Genomic DNA, 13,392 nt, shown 5'->3' with positions numbered 1-13,392 from the left:
GACTATTTGCAGGCCATGACATTGACCTTATGTGTCTTTTCTTAAGGAATGTTTTCACAGTTTTTGCTCTATGGCAAGATGCATTATCATCCTGAAAAATGATTTCATCATCCCCAAACGCCCTTTCAATTGATGGGATAAGAAAAGTGTCCAAAATGTCAACGTAAACTTTGCATTTATTGAAGATGCAATGACAGCCATCTCCCCAGTGCCTTTACCTGACATGCAGCCCCATATCATCAATGACTGTGGAAATTTGCATGTTTTCTTCAGGCAGTCGTCTTCATAAATCTCATTGGAACGGCACTAAACAAAAGTTCCAGCATCATCACCTTGCCCAATGCAGATTCATCATCGCGATGAATCGCGATTCATCACTGAATATGACTTTCATCCAGTCATCCACAGTCCACGATTGCTTTTCCTTAGCCGATTGTAAACCTTGTTTTTTTTTCTGTTTAGGTGTTAATGATGGCTTTCGTTTAGCTTTCCTGTATGTAAATCCCATTTCCTTTAGGCGGTTTCTTACAGTTCGGTCACAGACGTTGACTCCAGTTTCCTCCGATTTGTTCCTCATTTGTTTTGCTGTGCATTTTCTGTTTTCAAGACATATTGCTTTAAGTTTTCTGTCTTGACGCTTTGATGTCTTCCTTGATCTACCAGTATGCTTGCCTTTAACAACCTTCCCATGTTGTTTGTACTTGGTGCAGATTTTAGACACAGCTGACTGTGAACAACCAACATCTTTTGCAACATTGCGTGATGATTTACCTTCTTTAAGAAGTTTGATAATCCTCTCCTTTGTTTCAACTGACATCTCTTGTGTTGGAGCCATGATTCATGTCAGTCTACTTGGTGCAACAGCTCTCCAAGGTGTAATCACTCCTGTTTAACTGCAGACTAACGAGCAGATCTAATCTGATGCAGGAGTTAGTTTTGGGAATGGAAATTTACAGGGTGATTCCATAATTTTTTCTTCAGAATTGAGTGATTCCGTAATTTTTTCCCTCTGATGGGTCTAAAAAAGTAACTGTTACTGACTACCACATCTTTTTTTCTTGATTTCTTTTAGTGTTTCTTAAAGCCAGAAAGTTGCCATTTGAAATTACTTTAGTTTTGTGTCATGTCTGTGATCTGCTTTTTTTCTACAAATTTAAACAACTGAATGAACATCCTCCGAGACTGGTGATTCCATCATTTTTGCCAGGGGTTGTACTCCTAACCTAACCTACTCGCACTCTTATGCAATCAGTGAAGTACTTTTAAGTGTACAGTAGGAGTGTAGCAATACATGTCTGTATCGAACCCTTAAATACGCATGCATAACGAACCGTGACCCCTGTATCGAACAATACGCAGTTTCATATTTATTTCATCAACTTCTGACGCTGCTCGGTGCTGACAGCTCACTGTATCTTCGGTCAACTACTCTGGCTTAGGTTGCATTGTCAAGCACAGAGCCACTGAGCTCCGCCTTCCACATTCATTCATACCATGCTGAAAAATGTTGGCAATTAATAAAATAAACATTAAAAAAGGCAAGGTAATTTTTTTTTCGAACCGAACAGTGAATTTTGTGTATCGATGCACCCCTAGTGTACATTATATCGCTTTTCTTACAAAGTACATGGTTATTGTACCGTAACTATTCCACTTTTATTTAAATTTTAAAAGATATTAGCCAACTTGTATGTGAAATAGATCATTCCATCTAATTATCATCATGATTGATCACGGGACTACAACATGACACCGAACAGCATTAACATTAAAAAGTATGAAGAACAGATTGTCAACGATTGTCAATTTTCTCCAATTAAAAGTTACTAATATTGCTTGCTATCTTAGACCTGATCTCCCCCCTTAAACAATTGAATGCCTTCTGTGCTTGCCTTAGTCGCTGCAAAATGAGGCGAGTTAGTGTGGGGCCGTCTTGGATTTTCACAAGAAATTGACCCACCTTCAGTAGATTTTGTGCCAGGAGTCTATCCTGAATTTATTCATTTTTTTCTGGGGCTGGATGTTGACCTTTATTGCATTAGAGCAATAAAGGCACCAGGTAGCCCCCCCACGACCACATGAGGTGCCCGCAAGCCTGCTTTTCATTCCGGTTTTCAGTTAATAATGAAAGAACAGTAGAAAGAAATGCATTCTGAAATACAAAATGTTAGTTGTGGACACCAGCATTTTGTTAATGTTCTGGTAAAACAAGCATATTCGCTTTGTTTGGGTTTAAAATAAGCTCTGAAAATAAATGTTATAAAAATGAGTAGCTCTTGGCCATTTTCATTTTGTAAAAGTAGCTCTCACAAGGAAAAACGTTGGTGATCCCTGCCTTAAAGGATGTTACTTGTACGATAATAAAATAGAACAGATCGTCAGTAGAAGGTCAGAAACCCAAACTGCAAATTAAAGGCGTGCATGGATTGCTACACTCAACAAAAATATAAACGCAACACTTATTTTTGCTCCCATTTTTTATGAGATGAACTCAAAGATTTAAAACTGTTCCCACATACACAATATCACCATTTCTCTCAAATATTGTTCACAAATCTGTGTAAATCTGTGATAGTGAGCACTTCTCCTTTGCTGAGATAATCCATCCCACCTCACAGGTGTGCCATATCATGATGCTGATTAGACACCATGAATAGTGCACAGGTGTGCTTAGACTGCCCACAATAAAATGGCACTCTGGAATGTGCAGTTTTGTTTTATTGGGGAGAGAGGCGCCACACACGCTGTCTGCCATCTGCCCTGAACAGTGTAAACCGGGATTCATCCATGAAGAGAACACTTCTGCAATGTGCCAGACGCCATCGAATGTGAGCATTTGCCCATTCAAGTTGGTTACAATGATAAACTGGAGTCAGATCGAGACCCCAATGACGATGAGCATGCAGATGAGCTTCCCTGAGACGGTTTCTGACAGTTTGTGCAGAAATTCTATGGTTATGCAAACCGATTGTTTCAGCAGCTGTCCGAGTGGCTGGTCTCAGACAATCTTGGAGGTGAACATGCTGGATGTGGAGGTCCTGGGCTAGTGTGGTTACACGTGGTCTGCGGTTGTGAGGCTGGTTGGATGTACTCCCAAATTCTCTGAAACGCCTTTGGAGACGGCTTATGGTAGAGAAATGAACATTCAATACACGATCAACAGCTCTGGTTGACATTCCTGCTGTCAGCATGCCAATTGCACGCTCCCTCAAATTTTGCGACAACTGTGGCATTGTGCTGTGTGATAAAACAGCACATTTCAGAGTGGCCTTTTATTGTGGGCAGTCTAAGGCACACCTATGCACTAATCATGGTGTCTAATCAGCATCGTGATATGGCACACCTGTGAGGTGGGATGGATTACCTCAGCAAAGGAGAAGTGCTCTCTATCACAGATTTAGACAGATTTGTGAACAATATTTGAGAGAAATGGTGATACTGTGTATGTGGAAAAAGTTTTAGATCTTTGAGTTCATCTCATAAAAAAATGGGAGCAAAATCAAAAGTGTTGTGTTTTATATTTTTGTTGAGTGTAGATGTGATGTCATTCTTAAATGTTAGTCCCCTTCTTTACCCAGTAACTTACAAATACAATTTTGTCAAAAAGCAGACATTATAATAAAATGTACATTTGCATGTAAGACAAGGCAAGAGAACTCTCCACTATACACAGCCCCTGTTTGTTTCTGTGTCCAGATGTCGTTAGACTCTGAGATGAGCCACCAAAGATTTCGTTTCTTACTGCAATCAGGGGTTTGGCACCTTCTTTTCCTACTTTTTGTCATTCGTGCATCTTGTGTAGCATGTTTTGTCACTCCAAATGCATGATCGGCAACCATGTTTACAGCACTCGCTCACTGAGGGAGTACAATTTCTTTTCCTCGCTGTCATTTGCCCCCATGAATTGTGCTTGTTCTTTGCTTCAGCATTCAAACCCAGGCCATGCAGGACCTTTCCCAGTGGCGTCGGGCCACAATGCGAACCCTACCAGTCCCACCAGTGCCAGTATGGCCGGAGCCCACAGTCACAGAGGTCCTGCCAGCCCTGTCATTGGTCCCATCGAGCTCATCCCCTCAGTCACCAACCCGGAGAACCTGCCCTGCCTCCCTGAGATCCCGCCCATTCAGGTGTGCACATTATCCTTCAAATACAGTTACATCATGAATTAGAATATGTAATGTAATTAACCTAATAAATGCTTATGTTTTTCATGTAAAACATGCATTGATTGTTACCACAATATCCCGCTTTGTCGGGTTTCTGTGTAAAAAGCACAGGTGATAAATGCAACTGTTGTGCCTCTGATGCCACTTTAGAATATTGATTAATTACGTGATTGTTAATCTCCAGTTATAAGAAGATTGTATTAGATTTACAAAATGTATTTAAAAATAAGTCAGACAGAATAATTTCACATTCTTCTAATATCTGGGTATAAATACCTCCAGTTGCTTCCTGACCAGAAGGAGAGAGAGAGTCGGCCTTGATCGCTAGTCCCCTCTGCCTTTTTATAATTGTTTTCCTCAGACCATTGGCGCCAGTGTCTCTCAAGATAACTGTCTCTCGGATTCTTTCACAAAGTTGTGTGACACCAGCAGGTGATAGTCTGAGCTTTTGCTGACTTGTTGACACTTTTCTTGCACAAACAGCACATACTTCTCCCCGTCTGTCTCAAGGCCTATTTTGACTGTTTTTGTTCCCATATCTGGCTGCTGGTTACAGCTGGCCTTCGCTGGTTGTACACTATGTGTAAGCTTGCACTATATCTGTTTGACCTTTGACATACTTAAACAGCTGTTCATCTACTCAGCTAATTGTTTAATAAAACATTATTTCTATAAACTACTTGTAATCACTCGCTCAGTTCATCATAAAAGTTATTTTTATACTATACTTATATTAAGTCACTCAGTTAATAATTCAATCAATGAACATCAATGCAAATAGTTATTCTAAAATGTACTTGTAATAAATATTTACCCACTCAGTTAACAAGTTAATAAAACAATATTAACCTACTAAGCGGTCATTGATACCACCATGTGTCGCGGTAGACTACACGTACCACCTCACCAGCACATGGTGACATGGCATCGGTCAAGTTGAAGTTTATAGGATCTTTTAAATGCTACTGTAGAACATAACAAAATATGCTTAGTACTCTCTGCAGTTGGCCAAATAAATACCCCTGAGCCACTATTTGGGTTATTTATGGTAGCATGCCACCACACATCATAGCCTGGTCATGAAACTGGCCACATAATCATTACTTATGCACTCCCTCTTCATGATGCATTCCTTTACCTTTGTAGCTGGAGGATGCAGGCTCCAGCAACCTCGGCCACCTCCTGTCTCGCTACATCACGGCCAGCACGCAGCAGCAGCAGCAGCTGTCAGGCTCACTAGACATGAACCCCTCACCTGGACTTTCCACACACTCGCCTGGATCCTCAGGTACCCAAATCCATGCATTTTGTCACATGTTCTGTAAATTTGGATATTCACAGTCATGTTGTATTAATGTTCTAATAGATGTCAGACTACAGTACTATACGGTGGAACACCTTTATGTTGACTGGCTGACTGAGGTTGACATAAGCCGTTGTCAACATAACAGAAACTGAAAATAGCCATTGCTTTCACATTTACCTACGGCAGTTTGTCAACATCGTTTACCTCCATTTATACATGTTTTTCTTTTGATTCTTTTGTTTTCATATCATATTTTATATTGTTATGTAACAGATATACTCTATATTGTTGTTGTTGTTTTGAGTACAATTGTTTGTAAATACACAGGACTTGATGGAAACTGTCCTCTGTGCCGATAGATGGTAATCACATGAGGCATGGATGTTGAGAACGTGGGAACTTTATCTCAGGCATGGGAAGGATGTAAATTATTGGACACATTACCAGCAGTGTACCTTTTGAATCAGTGGGTGTTTTGACACCCTCATCAGAGGCGGCCAACTACAGAGTGTTCATAGGGGGCGGGGCAATTGAGACTCCTACTTGGGACCAAAAAATGCCCCACCGACTGGGTTGTCACTCAGCCGCCCCCGTTCTCCCCACACCCTATCCTTGGATAAGGGCAGAAAGGGGGGTGTGGGTTTCAAACTTCATTAGGGTTGTCAGGTGGGCACCCTCCTTCATTGGTGTTTTGATGACAGGCCCACTGATAGGCCCATGACACCTCCAGAGAGCTCTTTGGCAACACCTGGCGTCCCAGGTGTGTCCCCTCTGCTTTGAGCCCAGCAAGGGTCCTTGGGCTTGATCCATAGCTGCTTCTTTCGGCCGCTTCAGAGACTGAACTTATTCTCTGTTGCAGAGTCATGAGCCTGATGGTAGAGGAAGCCACAAAACCTCTGCATCCTACTTTAGCTGGGTAGACCTTTGCCTTCCGTCCTCCTGGTTCTATATCTGCTGCCACGTCTGTGTAGTGCAGCTTCAGTGGAATCCTCCCATGGGGCCGTGAGCTGTATCATGTCTACCACCTTTAGTGAAGTGAAGGGGACCATAGCACCATGTCTGGCATGAGGGTGGTGGTTGCAATCACTGGGAGAACGATTAGTTGCATCCGAATATCAAGTAGCATCTTCCAATCTCCGGCCATGGCTAGCTGTCCAGTTTCTGGTTTGGTAAGGCTCTTTGTGTCCCTCTCGAATAAATGTTGGCACAGAGATGGAATTGTTAGCTCTCAGGAGCAAGGAGTTGATGGTGTTCCTCTTGTTTACCAGACTCTTGAGGACCTGATTGTGCCTTCAGGTGTAGCGGCCTTGTGTGAGGCTGGTCCTACAACTGGTCAAGATGTGTTTGAGAGTTGCTGGGTTTGGGCAGAGGGCGCAGGTTGGGTCCTCGCCATACCACTGGTGAAGGTTTTTTGAGGATGGGAGAACATCATATGTAGCTCTTATGATGAAACTGATGTTGCTTGCTTCCCTTTCCAATTCTGCCTCCAGGTGAGCTTTCTCCTCTCTACACCTTCCCACCTCATCCACTGTCCCTGCTTGACAACAGAGACAGCCTTTGCACTTCTTTCAACCTCCTCCTGACGGCGCGCACCTTTACCACCAATTTTCTCCTCTGTGAGGCTGAAGCTTTGCGCCAAGTTGGTTTATTCACTGCAATGCCAAATCCTCTTGTTCCCAGCTGCACATGTCCCACGATGTCGTTGTGCCTCAGGGCTGACATCGCGTGCTGTACTGCATCGGATGGTGTACATTTCCGTCCCGTTAACAGAGGTGGTACAGCATTGCTGACACTCTGATCTCTGGAGTCCTTCAGTGTCATCTGTAGTTTCAATTTAGAGCACTTGTATTCTTCGGTGAGGCTTCTGAGTGAGGCTTGTGATAGGCAATTCAAGTACTCCTTTGCCGCCGATGCTAACATTGGTCAGACTACGTGGGACCCCAAGCCTCTTCACATACAAAGTGATGATTCGCTCCATCTTCTCCACGGTTGTTTTTGGGACCTCGTAGATCGTGAGTGGCCACATTATCCTAGGGAGAAGTCCAAATTGTAGGCAACAGAGTTTGAGCTTTCCTGGCAGCAGTGTCTTGTTGATGGTGTCTGGGCCCATCTGATGTTTTCCTGCAGCTTTCCAAGTAGCCGCCTGGTGCATGCTGCAGTAGTGGTCTGCATGGTCATGTCATCCATGAATGCTCGGATATGTGGAAGGCGGGTTCCGTTGTTACTCCGCTCGCCTCCCAGCACCCATCTGGAGGCCCTGATGACTTCCATGGCCATTGTGAATGCCAGGGGTGAGACTGTGCATTTCAGAGTGGCCTTTTATTGTGGGCAGTCTAAGGCACACCTGTGCACTAATCATGGTGTCTAATCAGCATCTTGATATGGCACACACATCTTGATATGAAGTGGGATGGATTATCTCAGAAAAGGAGAAGTGCTCACTATCACAGATTTAGACAGATTTGTGAACAATATTGGAGAAATTGTGCTATTGTGTATGTGGAAAAAGTTTTAGATCTTTGAGTTCATCTCATAAAAAATGAGAGCAAAAACAAAAGCGTTGCCTTTATATTTTTGTTGAGTGTATAAAAAACACAAAATAGTTTCAAAATGTTTTGTACGTTTTATGCTGTGTAGCTAGACAGTAGTTATGTCACTTTTGTCGTTTCTCGCCTCTTAGATGATGAAGATGACAATACTACCACACGTCAACATAAACGGACCGTTTTTCATAGAAATGATCCCTTTTGGGTAAAATTTTATGTTGACTATAGCGCTCAACCATGTATGTCAACCTGGGCACCTTTTAGTGAAGAACAACACGGTGCACCAGTACTTGATGAGTTGTTTGACATAGACATAGTATGTGCTGTTTGTTGTCGACATAAGCGGGTTCCACTATACTGCTGATGAGCCTCACACTCTCCGTAAACTGTTTACGTGTCTGCAGGTCTTTCCAATGCACACACGCCAGCGCGACCCTCCAGCACATCCAGCACAGGCAGCAGAGGCAGGTAAGAACATACGTTTTAGCGCACCGAGGACCCTTTGCTGTGTTTTGCTGTATTTCATATTGAAATCTCTGTGTACTTGTGCACAAATGGACATATAGTTTACAAAAAAAGCCCTCTTTTGCCTAAATTTACTGTAATTAAATCCAACAATTGTGAAATGTGTTTCACACTTATGTGTCTGTATTTGATGACATGAAAAAGAAAAACATTTTTTTGTGCATAGGCAAGACTATGGCAGCTGTGGCGTGTTTTTTTATTTTATTTTATTTTTTTTAATTCTTATCTTTTCAAGAGAGATGATTTTTTTGTTTTACCTTGAAGTGTGTTAGAGGTGTTATTTCTGTATACGAATGTGTTTTTTTTTCTTCGTTTTTTCAAGTGTTAGCTCGGCAGGGAAGACTGTGTCAGGAGGGGCAGCTGCTGTGGAGCAAGTGCGGGTGAAACAGGAGCCCGATGTGGATGACAGCCATGGCTGTCCAGGTTCTTCCATGAAGACAGAGCTCGGAGCAAACGGTGGGAGGAGTGCCTGCATGGTAAGAACACTTTTTGGATGTGCGTGTATTTGTGCACGCCTACTTTGTTACTTGTGCTATTATTTTTTTTGACAAATAAATCACACGGTGGCACTGTCATGAAACCGCAAAGTTCGAACCCCCTAAGTTGCATAGACTTCAAATTTCTCATACAGCTCTACAAAACACCCACTGTAACTTTTTGGCGTTTACCCGAATCATCATAAAATATTATACACGTCTTTAGGGGACTGAAAGGGAAGCACATGTCTGTAAAATTTGAGCTAGATTGGTCGAAAAACATGGCCATCAACAAAAGCAAAACGTCTTTGCAGGGGCACGGGTGGGACTTTAGCAACTAAATGTTCATTAGTCACTGACCATTTATTTAATGATTACAAAGTTTTGAGGGTACCTATACACTAAGTCCCCAACTAACGAACACAATTGGTTCCAGACGACCGTTCTTAAGTCGAATTGTTCTTAAGTAGGGGAAAAGTTAATATTACCTATGATATAGGTACTACATGTACGTGTATACATATACAGTATATGTATGTAAATATGAGTTTGGATGCAGTAGTAATATTAAACAAGGATAATCAAAGAAAAAAACAATAATAAAAATGATATAATAATACGTAATGATAAATTATATTTACCTTTGAAGAACAGTGGTCAAGCATATATCGTTGGTGGTAGTGGTGGAGCAGGAGGAGGAATTATTGAAGAAAAGACAAATCTTCGTCGTCGTTAGACTCCTCTTTGTAATGATAGTGAATGCCATTGGTATAGAAGTCCTATGGTTGAGCGATTCACGTTTTAAATAAAAACGTGTTAAAAAATAACAACTTCCGATTCCTCTGGAGTAGCAGCTGCACAGGGAGGGGATGGAAGCCTTGCCTCGTGGCCCAGGTCTGTATACAGACTTAGTCAATGGCACTCCGAAAAACTACGGTGGAGAAGTTAAACTGAATTAAAAAAATATATATACATTTTTCCCATTGCCTACCTGAAAGTGGCATCTTCCTGATCATGGCCCTAATGCGCTGGTCCAACTCAAGACAGGTTTTGGGTGTCTGCTGTTTCCTGTCGGAATTTCACAATGTTTTTTTTGTCGTCGGATTTTTCAAACCTTTTCTTTATCACCTACTCTGTTGTGCATCCTTCTCTTAATATGAAGTTCACTGCAAGTGTGACAGCCTTCCCATGCTTGCTTTTTGTTGGTGTAGCCTGCGCTAAGGCTACTGAATAGATTCTTTTTCTTGTGGCACATTTCCTGTAGTAGTACCTCTACCTCTGTACTACCAAAGTTTTTAATTCTCTTCACCTGCTGCTCTCTAATTAATTTACCTTTTGCTATGGGCATTTTGAAATCTGCATCTGCTCACGACCCTGCAGTCTCATGCCCTTTTATGGGCTGTTACCCATGCTAATCACATGTTAATTTGGCTCACCATGCACACACTTTCAGTTTACGAGGAGATGGGATTCATTTAAGAACACAGCTGCGAACAATTCTGCCGTTAAGGAACATGATGATGATCTGATTTTTTGACATGAAGTTGTATGACATCCCCATCAGCAGTGTATTCCATCAGTAGTGACTTACCCCGCACTTGGTCCAGTGAGCCCAGTGATGAAAAACATCGTTCCGGTTAGTTATTGGGGTTACTTAAAGGGTCACGGACATGATTTATCAACTTTGATTCAATATGTTCTACATTGTTTGTAATTGTGTTCTATGTTGTTCGTTTTTTGAAAGCGAATGGTAAATTTGTAAAAATTCCATTTAAAGTACGTTGTGGGAAACATTTGTAATATCAGTCTTTGAAAAAGGGCGTTTCCGGAAGTGACGTTGCAGAAGGCGCAACTCTCATCTTAGGCAGAGTAAACAAACATGAGAGAATGGACGAGACAGAATATGGTTACAGTGAGCGATGTGTCAATAGTTTGAGGAGGAAGAAACATCTGGAGTTGAAATAGAGAACTTGCAGAACATTGAATTAAGCTGTATTTATTCAAACCACCAACGATTGGACTATATGTCTCATGCACAAAGACATGGAGATGAAGACTGGTCAGCTTCAAACATAAAATGGTAAGTGTAAATCAGGTTGGAGTTGCTTATCCTTCAATTATTGTTATAAATCTGCTTCTTAATGAGCATAAAGGGGCCTTTTTATTGTGTATTTTGTCGCCATCGATGCCCCGACCCACCCCCACCATCAACATATCACTGTAAAAGTTTGTTTTATAGCATGTATGATGCTTTGAATGGTTGTCGCTATGGTGGCATAGTGTTTAGAATACAATATGAAAATAAGACATAACTTCCTGTGTTCTGTGGCAAATGATGCTGTCGTCCTCCTTTTGTTCTGTCTGTGTAGCATAGCATTAGGAATAGCATCCTAGCATACAAAATGCATTTATACCGTACTTTCAAGACAAATGCTTTTTGTAAAGGTGTTTCTTCATAGCAGTCTTGAGTGAAATGAACTCCAGGCGGTGGTCCATTTGTCCCTTGTCTGTGCACTTGCTTCATTCATTGTAGTCTTAAACCTTCGTCTTTTGGAAAATAAAACAAACTTACAGTATCACTCGGACACTGAACAGCCAGCAGCAACACTATGTTTTGGTATGACTACTATTTTGATGAAAAATATACCAAACAAAGTCGCCAAGCTAACTCTTGAAGGACCTTTGCCGACGTCACTTGGGGAAACCCCCCTTTTCTAAGGAGTTCAGACAATAATGGCGCCCGTCACGTACAAAAATGTAATGCAAAGTTGAAAATTCATGTCAGTGACCCTTTAAAGGGATAGTTTGGATTTTTTGATTTTGATTTTGATTTTTTGTTGTATGACATCCCCATTAGCATTGTAGTTCATTAGCAGCGACTTACCCCCCACTTGGTCTCCTAAGTCCAGTTCTGGTCAGACTTGTTACAAAATCTGAACTATCCCTTTAAGAACAGCCTATGAGAAAATCTAAGAAGATTCTAGGAACATATTGGTGAATGAGGCCCAGAGTATTTCATATATTCACTTTGGCTTTGATCACTAATAACAAAAATGGAAGAACGTTCTGCTAATATTCTATAAAGTGTATGAATAGTCTAAAGTCTGCATATGGTAGCTAATTAATGTGTAGACTAGTTAGGGAATCAGCAGTGTTCAAAATGAATTACATGTGTAATGAAGTTATCCATCCAACAGTGAAATAGATGCAGCACATTTTTAAAAGTCAATTGTAGTTCTGTTGGTTACTTGCTTAATGGTAGCTTTCACAGCTTAATAGTGAGACAAAAAATTTCTTTGTTGTCCCGACAGATGAGCAGTCCTGAGAACAGCGCCTTAGGGGAGCGCATCAAAACAGAGCCCCAGTCTGAGACCTCTTGTTCTGGGCTTAACAGCTCCGGTGTTGCCCCCTCATCCTCCTACACTTTGTCCACACAGCTCACTAATGGAAAAGCGGCCAAGGGGCAGGGTGCGGATGGTGTTGGCAGTAAAGAGGACGACCCCAATGAAGACTGGTGCGCGGTTTGCATCAATGGCGGCGACCTGCTGTGCTGTGACCGCTGTCCTAAAGTGTTCCACATGAAATGTCATGTGCCCACCATTAAAATCTTCCCCAAGTAAGTGCTCTTTAAAAGGGACTTTTCTTTTGAAATCCTTTGTTGACTTTTGCAATTGTTTCTCAGGGGGGATTTTCTCTGCACATTTTGCCGGAGTATATTGAGTCCGGAGATTGAGTACTGTGACGACAGCAAGAAAGTCAAAGGAGAGAAAGTCCTCAATCCAGAGGACCAGAGGGTAAGTGTCGGATAGTGCATCCTCACCGGGCTAGACCAGTGTATCCCCACTTTTTATGTAGCCAAGGCACATATTTTACATTCGAAAAAGCTCATGGTGCACCACCAAACAAAAATGTCATAAAAAGTATATACAGTGGAACCTTGGTTAGCGTACACCTCGGTTAGCGTGTTTTTCGTTTGTCGAAAATGCACACCAAAATCGTGCCTCCGTTTGCATACATTTTCCAGTTAGTGTGCAGTATGGCTCACATCATGTCGTGTTAATACAGTACATGAATGTACTGTGGTAATTTATTTTTATCACAAAACAGCCTTGTTAGCAGCTGGCTATAATACATGGCAACAGGAACCGGTTGTCTATGGTGTCAGCGGTTCAGTCTGTTACGGCAAGCTTTTATAAGTATAGTTTTTAGGAGTGCATGATAAATATCGGACCGATAATTATTAGGCTGATATGAGGAATTATGACATCATACGGATAAATCCGTTAACATTTAAAAAAAATACCTCTGATAATTTGAAAAAAAAAAATGTTCCAATGAGGCGACATTCTATACTGTTCTATAGGTGGGTAAAG

The 13,392-nt window shown here is 41.6% G+C and overlaps 1 protein-coding gene across 5 annotated transcripts in view; it reads left to right on the top strand.

The window, feature by feature from the left end:
* Nucleotides 1-13,392, top strand: part of trim33 (tripartite motif containing 33) — a 58,723-nt gene that overhangs the window by 33,618 nt on the left and 11,713 nt on the right. For 3 of the 5 annotated variants that reach the window (XM_054776367.1, XM_054776358.1, XM_054776393.1), the window contains 7 exons: nt 3,697-3,753; nt 3,927-4,127; nt 5,313-5,454; nt 8,423-8,486; nt 8,866-9,019; nt 12,331-12,635; nt 12,702-12,813. In XM_054776367.1, coding sequence (XP_054632342.1) covers nt 3,697-3,753; nt 3,927-4,127; nt 5,313-5,454; nt 8,423-8,486; nt 8,866-9,019; nt 12,331-12,635; nt 12,702-12,813 — 1,035 coding nt within the window. The remainder of the gene's footprint in view (nt 1-3,696; nt 3,754-3,926; nt 4,128-5,312; nt 5,455-8,422; nt 8,487-8,865; nt 9,020-12,330; nt 12,636-12,701; nt 12,814-13,392) is intronic. The other 2 variants (XM_054776384.1, XM_054776376.1) reach the window with 2 other exon arrangements.

Source organism: Dunckerocampus dactyliophorus, chromosome 1 (assembly GCF_027744805.1).
Source record: "Dunckerocampus dactyliophorus isolate RoL2022-P2 chromosome 1, RoL_Ddac_1.1, whole genome shotgun sequence".
Lineage (NCBI taxonomy): Eukaryota > Metazoa > Chordata > Actinopteri > Syngnathiformes > Syngnathidae > Dunckerocampus > Dunckerocampus dactyliophorus.
The sequence above is the reverse complement of the archived record's forward strand: the minus strand, read 5'-3'. Positions and strand labels throughout refer to the sequence as shown.